Raw genomic sequence first — 19,717 nt, forward strand, 5'->3', positions numbered from 1 at the left:
AGAATCTTGCCCGGACGTTTGGGGGGCTCAACATCCCCCCATTTCTTAGATGAGGGCTCTGGGGACCAGCAGGAGATGGGACCTGCCCAAGTGCCAGAGTTGTGAGTGTCAGTGACCCGGTCACGCCTCTGCATCCTATTTCCTGATCTAAGGGGTTGGGGTGCTTGCCCCCACCCACCTTTGCCCCAGACCTATGGAGGTTAGCCAAAGCCCTCCAAAGGTCCAGACCCCGAGCCCTGCAGCCCCCTCCCCTGTCTGTGTCCATGCTTCCCTTTGGCCAGCTCCCACCCTGGCTTTACCCCCGCTGTGCGCAGCGGGCGCCACCAGCACGAGGCCCCTCTGAGGTCTCCCTGAGCTCCAGACCCACTCTCCCAGCTGCCGCCCCATCTTGACAGCAGCCTTGATGGCCAACGTGTGCACCTTTGCATCCACAGAAACACCGGGATGGGGGCCCTGCCCACCGGGGGAGCCTCTCCCCCATCCTCTGGCACCCTGAGCCAGACATCCCCTCGCGACATCCTCCACAGAGAGAAGAGCTGCTTTCCTTATGTCTCACAGCCAGCAGGTGGCAAAGCCGGGTCTCAAAGCAGCATCCCATCTGCCAGGCCAGGGCCTCTCAGGACACCCTGGCGTGCTGGCCGGGCGCCTGGGGTCTGCGTTCAGCCCACTCCTGCGCACCAGCAGGTAAGGGCTCTCCCCGCCCTGGTCTCCCCGTCTGCCGAGGGACATGTGGTCTTTGTCTCCGTAACTCACACCTGCACGTGTGAGGATCCGAGGGGCGTGTGCATACACGTGTGTGGTCTGTCATGGACCGAACACTTGCAAGACTGGGGTTTCTCGTGGCTCCTCCGTCCCGGGGCTCAGACGCAGAGCAGCGGGGACACGGCTGAACGGAGCTCCCTGCCGACGCCCCAGGAGTGTCTGGGCGGGTCTGGCCTTGTGCAGCTCTGCATGTGCGCTTCCTCCTTGTGGTGCCTGCCATTGTCTGGGCCACGGGATGACACCCCCATTTGTCTGGAGTCTGGGCTGGGCAGGTGGTAACGATGATGTAGCGATTCCTGGGTGATGTCACCCACCTTCTGAGGACAGGACCTCGGCCGGCCTGGGAGGGAAGCAGGCTGCGAGGAGTCCGGGGCAGGGCCTCCTTCCAGCTTAGCTGAAGGCTCTGTGACCTTGCTATGACCTATCTGACCCGTCCTGTGACCGTGCAGAGTCGCACCATGCAGATGTTGGCATCCTGGTGCCAGAGGGTGGACTCCTTGACCTGAGCGTCACTGGGACTCCTGGGTTCAGGCGGCTCCTGGCACTCAAGTCCCCCAGGCGGCCAACCTACTCTCAGTATTGGCGGGGGCGGGGAGCAGAGGCGAATGGGGACGGGACTCTGGTCTTGTGTACACGGTGGCATTGAGTTTAATCCCAACTAAGCCTCAGTTGCTCAGCGAAGGGGACGTCTCCAGCCGGTGCCACTCAGCTGGTCCACACGGAGAGCCTTCCCTGGGGAGAAATGTGGACGGAAAGCCGCAGGCCGCGGAGGGGGTGCAGACCCCATGCGCGCTGGAAAGCGACGTGCCCTGAGGGCTCCAAGGGCAGGCGTGTGTGTGCACAGGGGATGTGTGTGGTACGTGTGCATGGACACACGGGGGAGTGTGTATGGCGGGCCTGGGGAGGCAGACGTGGTTGCGGCTTCCCTCCCAGGCCAGCCGGGGTCCTGTCCCCAGGGGAGGCGAGGGGGCTGACAGCGCCCAGGAGTGGCTACATCATCCTATTACCTGCCTCGCCCAGACTCCAGACAAATGAGGGTGTCACTCAGTGGCCCCGACAACAGCAGCTGTGTTCTCATCACAGGGAGGCTGGGCAGGAGGTGCATGTTGAAAGGTGAGTAGGGGTTGCCCAGAGGAACTAGGGAGGGAAAAGCGCAGATAAGGCCTGAGGGGGACCGCAGGACGTCTGGGCATGCTGAGGGGAGAGGGCGTGGGGGAAGAAGGTCAGACAGGCCCACACAGGAGGGTGAGCTTTAGCCCTGGGGTGACAGGAGCCAGGGAAGGGTTTCCAGCAGGACAGAAGGACCTGCGCCCATCTGGGTCTTGGGGAGTTCCATCCAGCCCGGTCAGGAGGCCTGGACTCCGGCAGGTGGCTGGTAGTTTTATCAGAGAGCTAGACCAGCCTTTCCAAGAAGGACAGAGAGAGATGGAGACAGGAGGGGGAGAGATCCAGAGGATGTTCAGAAAGCGGCTGGGAAAAAATGCAGGCCCGCTTGTCCTGGTTTCCTGCCTGCAGCACCAGGAAGGGCCAGTGTGGTTACAAGAAAGCCGGCCTCTCCCAAACAAGGCATTTGAAAGTATTCCTCATGGAGATCAGGACTGAAAAATGAGGAATTCAAACATAGTCAATCCCTCCGTTTGCTGGGATTAGCTGCCAGGAGTGTAATGATTTTCATTAATACCATCAGCTTTCCTCAAACTTGATTATAATTACCCTCCAGCCCACATTCCCCTCCGAGGAGTGATGCTGAGTGGAATGTACATTAATCAAATCAACTGATCACATCCGAACGCTGATGGCCTGAACTCGGAGCCCACGGCCAATGGGAGAGGCCAGGAGGGGCTGGCCGGGCACTCTCTCTCCCTGGGGCGGAACATCCATATGGATGGCAGAATTAATGAATGCTAATGTGGCCGTGATGAGCTGCCTCCCTGCAGCCAAGGGCCTCCCGTTCTCAGGCTCTGTTCTCATTTATCACCTGTGGGGCCCGGCACAACAGCTAGCTCCTGGCAGCAGAAATAATTTGCATTTTCAGACAAGAAAGAGCTGTGGCTCAGAGAAGTCAAGTGACTTCCTGAAGGTCACACAGCATGTTGAGTCAGTTTTGAACCAGAGTCTAGTGAGCCTTAGCCCCCCTTTTCCCTCTATAGCCTGATTGTTCCCTGGGGCTTCCCAGGTGGCACTGCTGGTAAAGAACCCGTCTGCCAAAGCAGGAGACGTAAGAGACCTGGGTTCAATCCCTGGGTTGGGAAGATCCCCTGAAGGAGGGCTTGGCAACCCATTCTAATATTCTGGCCTGGAGAATCCCAGCCCTGGCAGGCTGCAGTCCATGAGGTCACAGATAGTCAGACACGACTGAGCAACTGAGCCCACACATACAGTACCCAGCCCGCACCGCGCCCCCCAGCCCAGCTCCTCTGGAGCTGCCAGAGAGCGGGTGAACTACGAGTGCCTGAGAGATGCCTGGGTAACAGAGGACTGGGTCCCCGATTAAGCCAGGGAGAGAAGCAATGCCTTAATATTTACTTTAGAGGAAAGAAACAGAAACATCGTAAATTCACTTGGCAGGAAAAATAGCCAAGACCCCCTGTTAGGGCAGCACACTGGGCCCTGGGGCTCTGCCCTCCCCACCCAGGGCTGTGCAGGCAGGAGACATGCAGGGCAAGGGCTCCCCTGGCTGGCCCCTGGTTGGCAGTCCTCACTCACTGCAAGGGGCTAGGGTTCAATCCCTGGTCAGGGACCTGGGATCCTGCATGGCAAGATACTTAAAAAAAAAAAGAAACTGTGCAGGGATAAGGATGACCACCTCATGGGGGAAGGGACCCGCAGTTGGCCCCCCTGAGGGCTGGATGGCATAGACTGGAGAGGCCAGAGGAGAGTCAACCTCAGCCAGAGGGGAGAGGAAGCCTGGGTCTCCCCGGCAGAGAACTGGCCAGAGGGTGGTAGACAGGGGACCCAGGGGGGATGAGGGGTGCCCTTCTGGTCTCTCCTCTCTGACTGGAGTTGCTGATGACCATGACCTCTGACGCCACGGCCCCAACCCAGGGCCAGAGTCTCGGGACCGGTTCTGCATGGGTGCTGAGCAATGAGAGGGAAGAAAGGCAGGAGAGAGCCGTGGTTTGCTCAGAGCCCTGGAGATCACTTAATCAGAACAGGCTAGCAGCTGGGTTAAGGACTGCACAGCCTCCGCGGGAGATTGAGCTGGCGTTCTGGAAGAACCTTCAGCAAAGTAACCTCCAAACACAGGACAAAACGACGGAAGAGACGGAGGTGAGAAAGGGAGATGGGCATCTGATGGGCAGCTTCATGAGCGTCGAGAGCAGCTCCCGGGAGAGGGCAGGGGTGAGGAATGGAAAGCGGAGTTTAAGAAATAATGATGCGAGACCCACGTTTCCAGGTCAAATGTGCTGATGAGAGCAGAGCCGGTAGAAAAATACACCTGGTGCGAATCAGAAGGGCAACAAGAGAAAAAACCCTGCAAGGGCCCTCTGGGAGAAAGCAGCCCAGCCTCGGGGTGAGAGCCAGCCCCAGGTCAGAGTTCTCCCCATCGACCAGAAAAGCGGAGGGACAGCAGAGTCAGAGCCGCAGTCCGGAAGGCAGAGGTTTAGAACAGAGCCCTGCGCCATCTGAACCGTCCGCAGGATGGAGGCGGACCAGAGACTTCCGTGGATGAGGAGCAGGCCTCTGGGGCCGCCCTGCACGGCTCGCACACCTGAGGCGGGGATATGTGCACACACACGTCCAGGCGAGCAGGCAGTGTGGATGGGGGCTGGGGCTGCCCAGGCCGCAGGAGCTGCAGAGAAGCTGAGCAGGGCACCAGGTCCTGTGGCGCTCGGCGCCTGGCAGGCTCTCCTCCCAGGGGTGCATTTTCAAGAGTTGGAATCACACCTGCAAGTCTGCAGGTCCAATCACACTTCACGGCTCCTTGGGGGATAGCATTTACATCGTGCTAACTTCATAAACCTTCTTTATTAATTCCCGATTCTAGGCTTGGTCCACTGACAAAGCACAGATGGACGGTTACTGTTTGTTCTATCATCCCCGGCCAGCGGAAAGGATAGGGGCCAGACAGGAAATGCTGGACACAGGAGAAAAATGAGGGGGTGGCAAAGAACTGCCCGGGGTCATTGGGTAGAGAGCATCTCAGGGGGGATCCCAGAATGGACTTGCAGGGGGCACTGGGCGGGGGGCACTTAAAGCTCGGAGTGGGTGGCAAGAGGGAACCAGCAGGGGGACCCGCTTTCTGCCCAGGGAGCAGCCGGTGCAGGGCTGGAACTGAGGAACTGCGAGGGGCCAGGGATGCTGGGCTGGGGGGTCACGGAGGGTGGGGAGAGAGACATGGACGGGGAGAGACCCCAGAGCCAGGTCACATAGCTCGAGTCTGGGCTTGTCTGTAGGTGCAGCTGTGTGGGTCGGGAGCTTTAAGCAGGAGAGAGTCCTAACCCAACAAGCTCCCCAGCTGCTGGCTGGATGGGGATGAAACAGACGAGGAGGCCGGAGGCCGGAGGCAAAGAGGGGTGTCGGATAGAGTCTGCAGTCCACGTGGTCAATCCCAGAGTCAATGGAGACGGTTCTGAGAGGCAACCCTCCCCCCCATTAGAGGCGGGGAGGCAGGAGCGGGGAGCGTGGGCGAAGGAGGCTGCAATTCTGAGCAGAAGCCACAGCAGATATTGTGCGAAGTCGATCAGAAAGAGGTGGAAGTGTATTATTTAAAGTTACGAAGGGAAGCGGAGAACAGCCGTTGGCTCACGGGAGAGGGTCTGCTCGGGGCGGGGGATGGGAGTGGAGGCGGCTCTTCCTCTTCCTTCTACCCGTTCCCATAAGGTCTGCACATGTATTAGCCACGATCATGGGCATATGTAACTTTTTTAACTAAAAAGGCGGGGGGTGGCGAGGAGAAAGGAAGACAGGGCGGGCCCTGCTTCCAGAGTGAGAGGCCAATGTAACATCAGGGGAGGAGACAGCAGTCAGGTGGGAGGCTGTGCCGAGAAGCGTGATGGGGGGCCAGGGAGCCCCCCCTGGAGGTGGCACTGAGGCTGAGACTGAAGATGGAGGAGGGGAGTGGGCAGCCCTGGGCGGTGGGCTTCCCTGATAGCTCAGCTGGTAAAGAATCTGCCTGCAATGTGGGAGACCTGGGTTGGATTCCTGGCTTGGATTCCTGGCTTGGGAAGATGCCCTGGAGCAGGGATAGGCTACCCACTCCAGGATTCTGCCCTGGAGAATCCCGTGGACTCTATAGGTCACGGGGCTACAGAGAGTCTAACGCGACTTTCTCGTTCACTCTTTCACCTGGGCGGGGAGGGGTGGCCAGTCAGGGAAAGGCGCAGGGGAAGAGTGCCCTTCCCAGCAAGGGCGAGCACCGAGGCCGGACAGGACCAGGGACGTGGTGGTCCAGTGGGTAGCAGGCGTGAGGCCGTGGAGGCCGTGGGCGGGCCAGTGAAGCGGTTGTACCCGGGGCTGCAACTTCTCCGTGGGCTCTCTGACGGCAATGAGTTACTTTCAGAGTAACATCCCAACAACAGCTCACGCCGCCGGTGGACACTGGGTGGGTGCCATGCCCCGAGAGGAGCATTCCAGATGGACTATTTCATTCACTCCCCACCAAAAAGAAAAAAAGCCCTGCATAATTTCACCCATTTTACAGATGAGAAAACTGAGGCTCAGAGAGGTGACTTAGCTCACCTAGAGTTGGAGAGCTGGTGAACAGCTGAGCTGGGATTTGAACCCAGGGAGCCCAAGTACCAGTTCTCCACTACTGCACCTTGTCGGGGCAGGCCCATCCCCTGTGGCTCCCTGACAGCACAGGCAGCAGGTGAAGGCCGAGAGGCAAGTTCTGCTCCTGCAACGAGGCCCTCTGATCCTGGACCGTGCGTCCGGGAGCTCCCCCAGCGTCTGAAATTCAGTTCGATTATGAACGCATTAAAAAATCATCAGAACCCAGAAGCCTTCTGGCTGCAGGAAGGCGGCATCAGGGAGCTAGGCAGAAATCGAGTCTATCGGCCCCGGCGGGGCTGCCTGCAGCTCTTTGAGGAAATGGTTCCGAAGTGCTCACTCAGGCAGAACGGCTCCAGCTTGTCGGGAAATAATGGACGCTAAACACTGGGTTCTTATGATGGCCCAGGGCCGCCCCTGGCCGAGCAAGGGCAGTCAGGCACTTGTCGCCTGAAGCGGGTGAGGCTTCCACCCTTCCAAGAGCAGAAAACCAAATATTTGCTGGCTTCACATGCAGGGCGTGCCTTGGGTGGAAATCGCACAGGACAGAGTCCACAACCCTCTGCTGTGTGATCTTTGGCAAGTAACTCTGTCTGCCCCAGCCTCAACTCCTCAAATGTATGATGGGATGACACAGGATACACGCTTCCCAGGGCTCTCAGGCCCCGCCTACTGGGGAATCCTGGCCCAGCAGGTGAGCTGAGACCTTCCCACCCGCAGGTCTCTGCCCCTGCGGCTCCCTCTCCCAGGGATGCTGTTCGCGGACTTCCCCGGCCCTCTCCAGCAGGACTCAGCAAGGGTGCTCCGGGCCTCCCGTCCCATGAGGTCATTGCCCTCCCCTGGTCTCCATGCACGTCTGGCCAGGCCCTGTGGCCGTGGGGACCTGGGAGGGCCAAGCCCCCACACCCGGCAGCCCTAACCTAGAAGTGGAAGAAAGTGCGGAGGTCACACGAGGAGGGTCAGTTCCTACTGCTGGCTGTGCCTTGAGGAAGGAGTAGGATTTTAACAGAGGCCAAGGAGGAGGGAACAGCCTGGCCCAACAGAGAGGTGTCTGAATATACAGAGAACTCCAGGGCCAGGTTATAGCCTGGCATGACTGGCAGCTTGGGGAGGATGATAACGCCTGAGCAGGGCTACAGACAAACCTGGGGGGAGTGGGGCCCGGAAGGAATCCCACGGTGGTGCACCTTCTGAAGAGCTCACAGTCAGATGGGAGTAAGCGGGGAGATGGGGGCGCCTCCGGGGTCTGCTCCTTTGGGGTCCAGCTCCCGCCTGGGACTGTCACCCCAATCATCTGGGACTCGATGCCAGTCACCCACAGGTCCTCAGCCCAGGAACTGCACTCTGCCCTCGTTGCTGGTCCATGCTGCCGGGTGAGTCTGTAGGCTCGGAAGTGTCAGGAGCAAAATTTTCCAGCCCAAGATGTGTCTCTTTGGCAAGAGGATTGATTCGGGCTGATAGTTTTTAAGATACAGAAGGCGCAAGGAAGATTTTCTTTTGACCTCCTCTCAGCTGCCTAAAGAATTTAGAGAAAGGACCAGTTCCCAGAATAGAGCTTCCCCAGGGTGTCTTCAAAGAACCCCAGACAGATGTGGTGGGGGACACACCAGGGTGGGGCTTAGACATCAGAGTCCACCCGGGGCCCATTGTCTCTGCAAGGCCCTCAGACATTTGTTTTCCAAACATTTGCTTTTCCATCTTCATGTGCACTGCTGTCCTCCCCTTTGAAGTCCCAAACCACTCCCACCGACATTCTTTTTTGTCTTTAGCTGTGGATGGCATTTAAGGTAAGAGTTTCAACCATTTGGGAAAGGGTGGGTCTCTCCCATGTACTGTGTGCCTGAGAGCTCAGTCATTTCAGTCATTGTCTAACTCTTTGCAACCCTGTGGACTGTAGCCCGCTAGGCTCCTCTCTCTGTGGGATTCTCCAGGCAAGAATATTGGAGTGGGTTGCCATGCCCTCCTCCAGGAGATCTTCCCAATGCAGGGATCGAACCAGTGTCTCCTTCATTTCAGATGGATTCTTTACCGCTGAGCCACTGGGGAAGACCCTCTCCCATGTATACATGTTATTAAACTGTTTGATTTTCTCCTGTTGATCTGTCTCATGTTGGTTTAATTCTTAGACCAGCCAGAAGTAAAGAAGAATTGAAGTCGCTCAGTCATGTCCGATTCTTTGCAACCCCATGAACTGTAGCCTACAACGCTCCTCTATCCATGGGATTTTCCAGGCAAGAGTACTGGAGTGGGTTGCCATTTCCTTCTCCAGAGGATCTTCCCAATCCAAACCGGGGTCTCCCGCATTGTAGGCAGACACTTTACCATCTGAGCCACCAGAGAAGTCCTAGACCAGCCTGAAGAACCTAGAATGGGAGCAGGAAGCTTCTTCCTTCCCAGCAGAAGGGAGGCAGGCTTGAGTCCTAGTCCCTCCCTGGCATTTACGGGTTCCAGGGTTTTGGCAAGCTGCTTGGCCACTAAGCGTCTGTCTCCTCAGCTTCTGGTGGATGCAATGACATTAGTTAACTGAGGAGACAGCAAGTGTGAATGAGCCCAGGTAGGGGCTCTGGGGGGTGGGCATTGAGGGTCCAGAGCGGAGAACAGCAGGTGCAAAGGCTCAGTGCCGTGGTTTTGTCTCGCCGGAGGGCGGCAGACCTTGCCAGGGCTGGAGCTGCTGGGCAGGACAGGTCAGAAGGGGTTGGGCTGTATCTGAAGGGGCTGGGGAGGGTCATGGGAAGCTGATCAGCTGGAGAGCAAATGACCAGAGGTCCCTTCCAGAGAGAAGATACTGGCTGAAATGCAGGGGGTGGGCTAGAGGGGCTATGAGTCTTAAACTTGGCAATGGAGGCCAAAGGCACCAAGAAAACGCATAGTGTCTCAGAATGATGGCCATCACAGCACATCTTTCAGGCACTTGCTAAGAACCAGGGTCTGTACATGAAGCCAAATGTGACAGCTTTACCATGTTACAGCTGAGACACAGAGAGGTTAAGTAACTCACACAAGATCACACAGCCGGGGTGGTACACACTCGCGTGCATCCTCCCAACCACCAGCCATCCATCCAGGAGAGCCCGCTGAACCATCAGACACCAGCGCAAGCATATCTTAGCCCCAGAGCCACCCTAGGCTCCAGAGATCACTGTTAGCGACTGTCATGATATTGGCCTTTTGATACTGTCCATGGGGTTCTCCAGGCAAGAATCCCTTGGACTGTGAGGAAGTCAAACCAGTCAATCCTAGAGGAAATTAATTCTGAGTATTCATTGGAAGGACTGATGCTGGAGCTAAAGCTCCAATACTTTAGCCACCTAAAGTGAAGAGCCGACTCATTGGGAAAGCCCGTGATGCTGGGAAAGATTGAAGGCGGGAGGAGAGAGGGGTGACAGAAGAGGAAATGGTCAGATAGCATCACTGACTCAATAGGCATGAAAGTCTGAAGATGAAAGTGAAAGTGAAGTCATGTCCGACTCTTTGCAACCCCACGGACTGTAGCCCGTGAATCTGAGCAAGTTCTGGGAGAGAGTGAAGGACAGAGGAGCCTGGTGAGCTGCAGTCCCTGGGGTCACAGTTGGACAGGCCTGAGCGACTGAACATCAGCGACATGATATTCGCACAGCACGTGCTTTACAGCTTGCATGCATCCTCACCTGTGTGAGTTCATAGGGCCCATAGAGTAGCCCTGCGCAACCATGTCAGTTCTAGTTTTCAGATGTCAGGAGACTGGCCCCAGCTCACACAGTGAGCAAGAGTCACATCTGGGCCTCCCTCCTGGCCAGGTTGGCGGACCCCACCTGGCAGCAGCGTGGCCCCTCTTCACATCATCACTGTTCACCGAGCCTCTGCTATACAGAGGCCCCTTCTGCTACCTTTTCCTCCCACGCAGGCACCCGTCCCAGCCACTCCAGGGCACGGGCATTCTGGACCTGGCTTCACAGATGATGCTCCGAGGGCTGGAGTCCCTTGCCTAGGGCCCCACAGCTCGCCAGTGGAGACATTGGCTTGATGGAGTCAGGCTGCAAAGTGTGAACTCTAGCCTCTTCACCCCGCCAAGCCAGGGCCCATAAATCGACCAATGCCCGGGCTGACGCTTTTGCGGCCACCCCTGCCTCCCCCCAGCACTTCCCACCCGGTTTCTTGATTCTGGATGTCAGGGCCTGGGGAAGCGTGTCTTAAAAGGGCAGAGAGTCTCCCACTGAAGCAGCCAGATGACATCCACGCTCTTCTCGGGAGCAGGACTGCATTAGCGAGGAGGCCCGAGGAGCCCTGATTGTCTTCTAGTCTTTCATCATTTATGAGCTGCTTTCTCTGCAGACCGCGGCGGAAGCTAATTGGCAGGCGGGTGCGGGAGTCTGGGAGGAGCAGAGCGTCCCGTCAGGTGACTCATCTTCGAGAGATCACATGGCTTGGGAGCTGCATTTAGAGGACAGTTTGGCTCCTGGACGCAGACCTCCCAGCTCCTGCAGCAAGACGAGGGCTATGGCAGGAAGGGATTTCTGGGACACTCCTAACTGGGAAACAAGCAGGGTTCAACCTGGGGGTTGTTGGCCTGGTCTGGAGGACTATGGGTGTTCACCCCAACAGGGACATTTAAGGTTCAGTACAGGCTGGGATGCATTGGGACAGCAGGACTCCTGGTTTTTCACAACACAATGTAACCCAAATGGATCCCACGGCCCCACGTGGCCCAGTCTCAGTGCAGAATCACGTGCATGCTAAGTTGCTTCAGTCGTGTCCGACTCGGTAGCCCACCAGACTCCTCTGTCCATGGGGATTCTCCAGGCAACAATACTGGAGTGGGTTGCCATGCCCTCCTCCAGGGAATCTTCCAGACCCAGGGATCGAACTGGTGTCTCTTAAATGTCTCCTGCATTGGCAGGCGGGTTCCGTGCCACCTGCGAAGCCCCAGGGAAGACTCACGCTCTTCCCCAAATCCCCCTTCTTTTGCCACCCTTGCAGCTCTTCTGTGCCTGCTCCCACCTGGGCCCCCGGTTCACTGTTCTGCTTCCTGCCTCAGCCTGTCTCACCGTTTTCTCTTTACCTGCCCGTGATCAGAATCCTCTAGAACGCAGGAAAGCACAGGAACTGCCTGGTGGTCAAGTTCTTCCCTCTTTATCTTTCTCAATTTACCCCAGTCCTATAGCTTAGAGACCCAGAAGCAGCTGGTTCCTCTAGACTCTCACCTGGGAGCTGAGAGGTGGAGCACGTGAGTGGAGACAGACGGCCTTCTCTCTAGCTGGGCGGATGAGGCGCAAATTTCCCCACATCACGGCAGCATGGCTGTGTTGAGGCAGTAATGCTCCTTCAGCCACTGTCCCCTCCTCAAGGACTTCTATCTCGTGGCACAGAAAGTCAGGCATCCTCTAAGGGGGGCACTGTCCCCAGTGCCTTCCTGGAAGTCTGCACAGGTCCAGTGGGGAAGAGGGAGGAAGTCAGGATGGCTTCATGGAGGAGGTGATGTTTGGATTGGGAGTAGATATTTACCAAGAAGACAAGTGCCTTTGGCACAAAGGGAATAGCACGGGCACAAACTGGTGGTGCCAGGTGCCAACGGGCAGTGGGGGGATGGTACAGTGGCATTTAGTGACAGCCTAATGCCATCCTAGGATGGAAGAGGAGGGCAGAGTGTTCCTGGCGGAGGGAACAGCATGTGCAAAAACCCTGGAGCGGGAAAGGGCCTGATGTGCTTGGGTCCCTGGGGACCCATGTGCCAGCGGGGCCTGGCACTCCAGCTGACATCCCCAAGGGATGGGCAGAGCGGGCTGCTTCTGTTTCACAGCTAAAGATGTGATGGCTTGGCCATAGCCCCTGTGGTCAGGGGATCTGGTGGGGTCCATGCCCACAGGGCCTGCCAGCCTCGTGTCTCCAAGCCCCCTCGCAGCCCCCAGCACCTCAGGAGAGCTGTCCGTCTGGTGGCACAGGCTCACCCAGCCCTGGACCGCCCTGTGCGCTTAGCAAATGCTAGGCAGCCTCTCGTGCAAGCTCTGCTCCAGGCCTGCCACCCGCCGAGAAACCTGGGCAGGCCCTTCCCCGGCTCTGGGCCTCCTCTGCCACGTGGGGATGACCAAATGGAAGATTCTGGGAGCAAGCGCCCGGCCAGGGCCTGACCTGCGCAGTGACCGCACCTGCTGGAGGAGTCCTGAGTGAGGACGCTCTCGACCAGCCTGCCTCCAACACTCCCCTGTGCAGACGTTCAAGCCCCGCGTCTGTTACTCACTGCATTTGATTTTGGCCGTGTCCCCTGACCCTTTAGAGCCTAGACTGTCGCCTAGAGCAACAAGATCTCAAAAGTGCCTGATGGGAGGATGGGACTTGGGAGAGGCCAAGGCCGCCAGACCCTGCTGAGGCCTCAGGGACCCAGACGTGCAGACTCCAGGCACTAAGAGCCCCCTGTCAAGCTGATCCGGCTAGTGTGAATGAGGACAGGACCCCCGGCCTCTGTAAGGAGGGCGGCAGGAGAAAAGAATCAACTCAATTTGCTGGCTCTTGATTTTGAGACAAAGAGAAAATACCCAACTCGTGCTAGAAAACATTTAATATATTTGAATTGCTAAAGAGGACACTTTAGCTTCATTTCAGGCCACTCCGGGCTGAGAGAAGGAAGAAGGGGGAGGGAAACACAGGATCTGGAGAGAGAAAAAGATGAGGGGGACTCGGGACTGACCCACACAGGGGCAGGGCAGGGAGGCTGCGGGCCCCAAGGTGCCCCGGAGACCCCAGGGAGCCTGGTGTGGGCCCCCCGGCTGACAGCCCCGAGAATCCAGCTCTATACCCGGGGGGCTTGGTGGGAGCAGGCCCAGAGCAGGTTAAGGTGTGCTCCTTGGGAGGATGGGAGACAGAGGAAAGCAGGGCCTGAGCCCACTGGGCCCCTCCTCAAGCTGCGAGGCCAGGATTGGGGATTGGAGGGAGGGAGGACCAGGAGCCTCCAGGTCCAGGTCTGGGTGGGTTTCTAGAGCTGCTGGCCCTGCCAGGGGTGGGGGGCCAGGGGGAGCTGGCTATCTGTGTCCCCCCTGTGAGCAGGAGTCTCCAGAGGTGGGGGCCCCCTCCCAAGTTCCCCTTCCATCTCTGCAATCAGAAGAAGCCCTAGAAAAGATTTCATATGAAAATCTGCCCAAAGATGACTCAAAGCTACAAGGCTACAGGCCCACCACCCCCCCTGCCCCTGCCCTCCAGGTTGTCCTGAATACGGGGCAAGGTCACCCACGATTGGAGGAGGTCTGCTAAGAGTGTGCCTGGGAAGAATGCCAGCACTTCCTGGGGAGCCCGCAGGTGCCCGGCACTGTGCTAGGAGCTTCAAGCAAATTAACTCATGCCATCTCCCGAGGACCCCATTTGCAGGCTGGAAAACTGAGGCTCACAGCAGTGACGCCCTCTCCGGGGTCTCGTGACTAACAGGTGGCAGGGCTGGGGTCTGAGCTCTGATCTCTGGCTCAGAAACCCCAGGTAAAGTGCCCGGGCACACAGGAGGCTCCCAGTGACCGACCGCCCTTTCTGAAGCAGAGCAAGGAGGAGGGTGGAGGAAACGAAACATGTTCCTGCCACCTTCTTGCCAAGAGGGGAATGACGGTTAATTACTGTCTTCCCCAAACTGGCTTCCATATTACTCCTCTTATGTGTTCAATCATGCATTTTTCAAAATGTGGACTCAAGTCTCTCTTCTGAGTCAGAGATGACGGTGAACTGGGCTGGGATGCCCTGGTGGGCGAGCGTGGGGCCCCCCTCACTTCCCAGGGGCCAAGAGGGCCTCTAGGGACCGCACCTCCACCGTTTGCTCCTATAGGAGAGCAGGTGGGCCCTTCTCTGCAGCGGACACCTGTCGTCACTGGGTCTCTATTTCCCTCCAGAGTCTCAGCCATAGGCCACAGCTGACCAACCTCCCCACCAGTGCTCCCTAGGACCCTTTGGTCCCTTCATCCCGGTGCACCCCCACCCCCAGACACCCCTCCTCTGGGCACATTTTCACAGCCATCTTCGCCCTTGGTTCTCCCTGCCCTCCTGGAAGATTGGCCCAAGCAAGAATCATCAGCCCATTTTACAGATGGATAAATGGAAGCTCTTGGCACCTAAGAATTGATGCTTTCAAACTGTGCTGCTGGAGGCGACTCTCGAGAGTCCCTTGGACAGCAAGGAGACCAAACCAGTCAGTCCTAAAGAAAACCAACCCTGAATAATCATTGGAAGGATTGATGCTGAAGCTGAAGCTGAAGCTCCAATACTTTGGCCACCTGATGCGAAGAGCTGACTCATTGGAAAAGACTGTGATCCTGGGAAAGATTGAAGGCAGGAGGAGAAGGGGATGACAGAGGATGAGATGGTTGGACGGCATCACCGACTAGACGGACATAAGTTTGAGTGAGCTCCGGGAGATGGTGAAGGGCGGGGGAGCCTGATATGCTGCAGTCCACGGGGTCACAAAGAGTTGGAAACAGCTTAGCGACTGAACGACAACTCCCAGCGCACCCAGGCAACACAGCTACAGCACCGGAACTGCCCTTAAATCTGGGCCCTGTGTCTCCTGGTCCACTCTGCCTGGGAGGGCAGGGAAGAGACGCCTCAAACACACGCCTCCTGTCTAAGATTCATTTCCTTCAGGCTTCTCTCGCTGCCTGGGATCTGGATATCTTCGACGAAAAGGGCGTATTTAACTTGGAAAAATAAGCTCTCTCCCCTTGGGTGTTTCGAACTGCTGGTATATAAATGCCTTCATAGCCTCAGGGCACTGGGATTGTGTATTCTATCTTTTGCAAACGAATGTGAACTGGAGTGTTTGTGAGTGACCTTTAAGCCAGGGTCCTCCTCACTCCGCCTGCCTGCCTGCCTGCCGGGTAATCCTCCGGAGCCCCCGAGTGCCCAGGCTCTGCCACCGTGGACGACTCAAGAGCAGGACAATTATAACCCAAGTGATGAGACCACAGGTTCCCGGCTCCTGTGTAACTTAGAGCCGGTGCCCAGGAGCTTAAGCAAGTTCTCAGGAAGGATCTCAGAAGCGGCAGAGTTGCCTCTGAAGGGGCCCTGGGGCAGCACCCTCTTCGGAGTCAAGGCCTGGAGGGGCTCAGAAGCGGCTGCAGGGCCAGCCGGACTCTGCCTCCTGCTCTCCTGGCCCTCAGGCCGTGGCCCGGGCAGTGCCCCCTCCCCAGATGCTCTCCACCCCCAACTCTGCCTGCCGAGATCCCTTCACGGGACCTCCTCCTCTTGTGAACACTTTGCTCTCCCCTCAGTGACCAGTGACTCATGAATGCTCCCCGTGTCTGCTCCGTTCCTCTTTCTGGACAACTCCCCTGGCTGGAAGCAATGGTTTGAACCTGGGTGTTGATTCCCCGACTTGACCCTGCACTTGACCTTGTCTCAGTGATATTTGCATCATCAGGGACTTGCGGTCCAGGGAGAAGCAGTCACGGCCGACCTCAGGAAGCACCCAGGCTGGGATGGCGCGGTGTGTGAATAAAGCAGACAGAGGGTGGGAGGTGCATGTGGGTGCTGGGACGGGGCCCCTTATCCCCCATCACTACCCCCCTCCACCCTGGGACTTTGTGGTGCCTGGGTGAAGAGTAGGTGGAGTCCACGCCCTCACCCTACCGACCTAGGGGCTCTGGGAGATGAATGATGGCCACGTGCTGTGAGCAGGGACCTTCCCTGAGCCGAGGGGGTTTGGCCTCCTGCTCTTTCACCACAGCCCAGGGGAGACCAGGCCTCAGACTGAGAGCGTGGAACAGACGTAAAATGAGTACAGCCTGGAGCCAAGTCCAGCCTAGCCAGACCCAGCCGAGGACAGCCAAGCCGCAGACCCAGGGCAAGAAAAACGCACGTGGGTGCTGTAAGCCACTGAGATCTGGGGACTCTTTGTCACAGAGCATCATCGCAGTGGGAGCTGGCCGACACAGCAGAGACGGGCCCGTGTCTGGAGTGGGGGAAACACCAAGACTGACGCAGCCGTGAGGGGCAGCTTTAGTCGGGATGAAATGGCGAAGGACGCCCCTCAGGCCGATTTTGCCATTGGCATAGAAGCTGGAGGGCGGCTGAGCAGAGGCGGGCACCAACCAGGAGCTCGGTGCCTGGGTGTGTGAGCCGAGATCTGGCACCCGCGGCCGGCAAGCTTGTCAGTGTGGCCGGCAGGCGCCTTGGGTCAGGCCCGCCTCCCTCTCTGTGTTAAAATGCACACACAGTGCCACTGTTTACTGAGTTTCGTCTCTTTCCAAAGTTCTATTCTTTGCAGTAAAGCCGAGTGGTTGGATGGGTAAGACAGTGTCTGTGAGGCACACGGCCCCAGCCTGGCATTTGGTCCCTGACACAGGCGGTCGCTGTCACTGAAGCAGGAACACGCTTGGTTTCAGGCCTTCGCTATGACCCTCCCCACGACCTTGCCACGGGTCTGCAGACAGCCACCCCCTCCCATGCCCCAAGCCTCCCAGGCATCACAGAGGCAGCTCTGGGGGACAGGCCAGCTTCAGAGGTTCTCGCGGGCAGAGGCTGGGCATCCGATGCACACGCAGTGTGCCTGCTAAGTTGCTTCGGTCGTGTCCGACTCTCTGTGACTCTATGGACTGTAGACCACCAAGCTCTTCTGTCTGTGGGATTCTCCCAGGCGAGAATACTGGAGTGGGTTGCCATTTCCTTCCGGACCCAGGGATCAAACTTGCATCTTTTATGTCTCTTGCACTGGGAGGTGGACTCTTTACAACTAGCACCACCGAGACGGAAGCTAAATGAGCCAGAACTCGGGACTGAGGTGCGGTTCCCACGCGAGGTTCCCGCCTTAACCGCTGACTCCAGGGCCTCGCATGTCCCCGCAGCTGCGCCCACCCCTCTGGAAGGTGGACCCAAGTGCCCGGGGGCCGGAACCCTGCAGGGCTGGGCAGCACCGGGTGGTGAGGGGACAAAGGGGCACGCACAGGAGCTGGCGCCATGGCCCTAGCCAGACTGGGCTGGTGTGAGCGTCAGAGCCAGGGGGTGCTTTTGTGCGCACGTGTGCTCGTGTGTGTGTGAAACTGACAAGCACGGATGCACACCCACTGTGTGCAGGCTCTGTGCTGGTGAGTGCTGGCCCTTGGGGCACAGGGTCTAATGCAGAAGAAGATCCTGGTGTCAGAGCCTTCCCCTGCCCCTGAAGGCTGCCCCAGGCTCTGGGTCACACTTCCGGCCCCAGGGCTCTGCGGCTCCTCCAACAGCCCCCCAGCACAGGCAGCGTCTCCCCCTTCGATGGGGGAGAAGACGAAGGTTTAGGGGGCCGAGCTTTGCCAAAGTTCATACCTACAGGGAGCAGCAGCGTCAGCAAGCCCAAGTCAGAGTCCCAGCCCAATGGTGACAAGATCCAATTGCTGGTCCCAGTGACTCAGGCTGCACGGGAGGCCTGGCAGTAGTGCAGAGGCTGGGGGAGACGTGATGGGTTCACTGGGTAGGTGAGAGGGCAACGGCCCCTGAGCAGGGCCAGGATGAGGGGCCCGAGCTCCTGGGAGTGGCCGTGCAGGCGGGGAGGACCGCAAGTGGGTGGGCGCGGACTCTGGGCATGGAGGGTCCTCGGGTATCTGCAGGAAGGCTGTGCTCAGTCCGAAACCTGGAGGCCGCCCAGCGTTTCTCCACTGATCAGCACAGAGCACCTCCCTCTGCAGGCAGCCTGACCCTCCTTCCTGAAGCCACACACCTGGGCCACTCACCCACCAGCCCCCTGCGCTCCAGCCGAGCCAGCGCGGCTGTAGGTGTTGGCCGTGACAGGAGCCAGCTCACTCTCAGGCCACGAAAAGTCATCGCGATGAGCCCCGCTCCCCAGGTGAGTTCCCGCAGTGTGCCCAGGAAAGGCCCTGGCAGCCCTCGCCAGGGTCTGGCTTGTCCCCCCAGGCCCCCAGCACCTGTCTTCCTCTGATGGGCTGGGTGGACAAGACAGTCAGCATGATGCCCCCACCCCAGTCCGTCTCCCTGCTGTCTCCATCCCAAGCCTGTTAGGAGGTCGCATTAGCACTGATTGCCTCGCCTTTAGGTGAATATCCTGCCCCGCGATTAGGCATAGAAACCCATCTAAGCAGAAAGGCAGGTTTGCCAGCCTCTCCGAGACCCGGGGACAGAAGTGCAGCGCTCAGGACCCATCCAGTCCAGCTCAAGGCCCAAAGCAGCGCCTTCTACTGAAAGGTCTGTTTCTGTAAACCGTGAAGAATTGCACAGAATCAGGGATGCCCCGGGGAAGTGTGTGTCCCTGGGACGTCTCCCCATCCTCCTAGAGAACCCTCCCCGGTGTTTTCAGAAGGCCAGCTGCCTTCCCATCAGCAGCAGGACTGCAGTCCTCTGTCCTTGCGCCCACCCCCCCAGGGCAGGAAGGGGAGCCTTTCTTCTCCAAAGCTTCCAGTCCCATTGGCAACCCTGCACAGCGCCTGCCTTCAAAACTTTTCAGCCTGTGCTTCTGCAAACCCATTAACCTGCAGCCAGCTTCTAATTAAACCCCCCAGGACTCTGACATATCCTCGCTGACAGGGTGCGTTCAGAGCTGCAAAGGGCAGGCTGCTGCCCACCCGGCTGAGGGTGTGGAAGGGGAAGGGAAACTGACGCTGTGTCAGGGGTCCGGGGAGCTGAGGACAGACACAAAGCCTCCCGCTTGCCCCCCCCCCCCCTCAAATCCCCTTCTACTCTCCCACCCGCAGCTCACCTCCTCCAGGCCTGAGAAGACATTCCCTTACCTGTGCGGAGACTCATCACTCTGTAGCAAGTAGACGGTACCTCTGGGCGTCCTGGGCGCCCGCCTCCAGCCCCTTCCTGGGGAGAAGCCCCGGGCCCCACTCCCTGGCGAACGTCCCAGGTTGGGGCATGTGTTGTGTGCGGGCGGGGGGCGGGAGGTGCCTCCAGGAGCCGGGCTGGAATATTCCTGGCTTCCACCTGCCACCGGCCAGTCCTGAGGGGCCAGCTGCCAGAGCGGAGATGCTCCGGCCAGGCCGGGCCCACCGTCATCTGCCAGGAGCGCCAGGCGTCAGCTTTCACTCACCAGGCGCCCGCCGGCTGCTCCCAGGCTGAGGCGAGTGGTTTATTTTTAGAGCCCGGCCCTTCCCCAGACACCAGGATCCCAGCTGAGATTTCCAGCGGCTCAAACTAGCCTGTTCTGGGCTGCGTTGTGGCTGACTGGGAAGGTTCTGGAAGAGAGAGATGGAGGCTTTCAAGGATGCGGTCCTCAGTGTTCTCATCTGAGAAAGGCAGAGCTGGACTGGAGGTCCCTGAAACCCTCAGGCGAGGATGATGGCGCCCACTCAGGGGCCAGGCTGGGATTCAG

The 19,717-nt window shown here is 58.4% G+C and overlaps 1 protein-coding gene across 2 annotated transcripts in view; it reads right to left on the reverse strand.

Moving 5' to 3' along the window:
- Positions 1 to 19,260, reverse strand: part of SHISAL1 (shisa like 1) — a 140,053-nt gene extending 120,793 nt beyond the window's left edge. Inside the window, exon 1 of one of the 2 annotated variants that reach the window (XM_069581741.1) lies at positions 19,134 to 19,260. In XM_069581741.1, coding sequence (XP_069437842.1) covers positions 19,134 to 19,149 — 16 coding nt within the window. In that variant the 5' untranslated portion in view covers positions 19,150 to 19,260. The remainder of the gene's footprint in view (positions 1 to 19,133) is intronic. The other variant, XM_069581738.1, reaches the window with a different exon arrangement.
- Between the last annotated feature and the right edge of the window lie 457 nt (positions 19,261 to 19,717).

This window comes from Ovis canadensis, chromosome 3 (assembly GCF_042477335.2).
Source record: "Ovis canadensis isolate MfBH-ARS-UI-01 breed Bighorn chromosome 3, ARS-UI_OviCan_v2, whole genome shotgun sequence".
In the NCBI taxonomy this organism is placed as follows: Eukaryota; Metazoa; Chordata; class Mammalia; order Artiodactyla; family Bovidae; genus Ovis; species Ovis canadensis.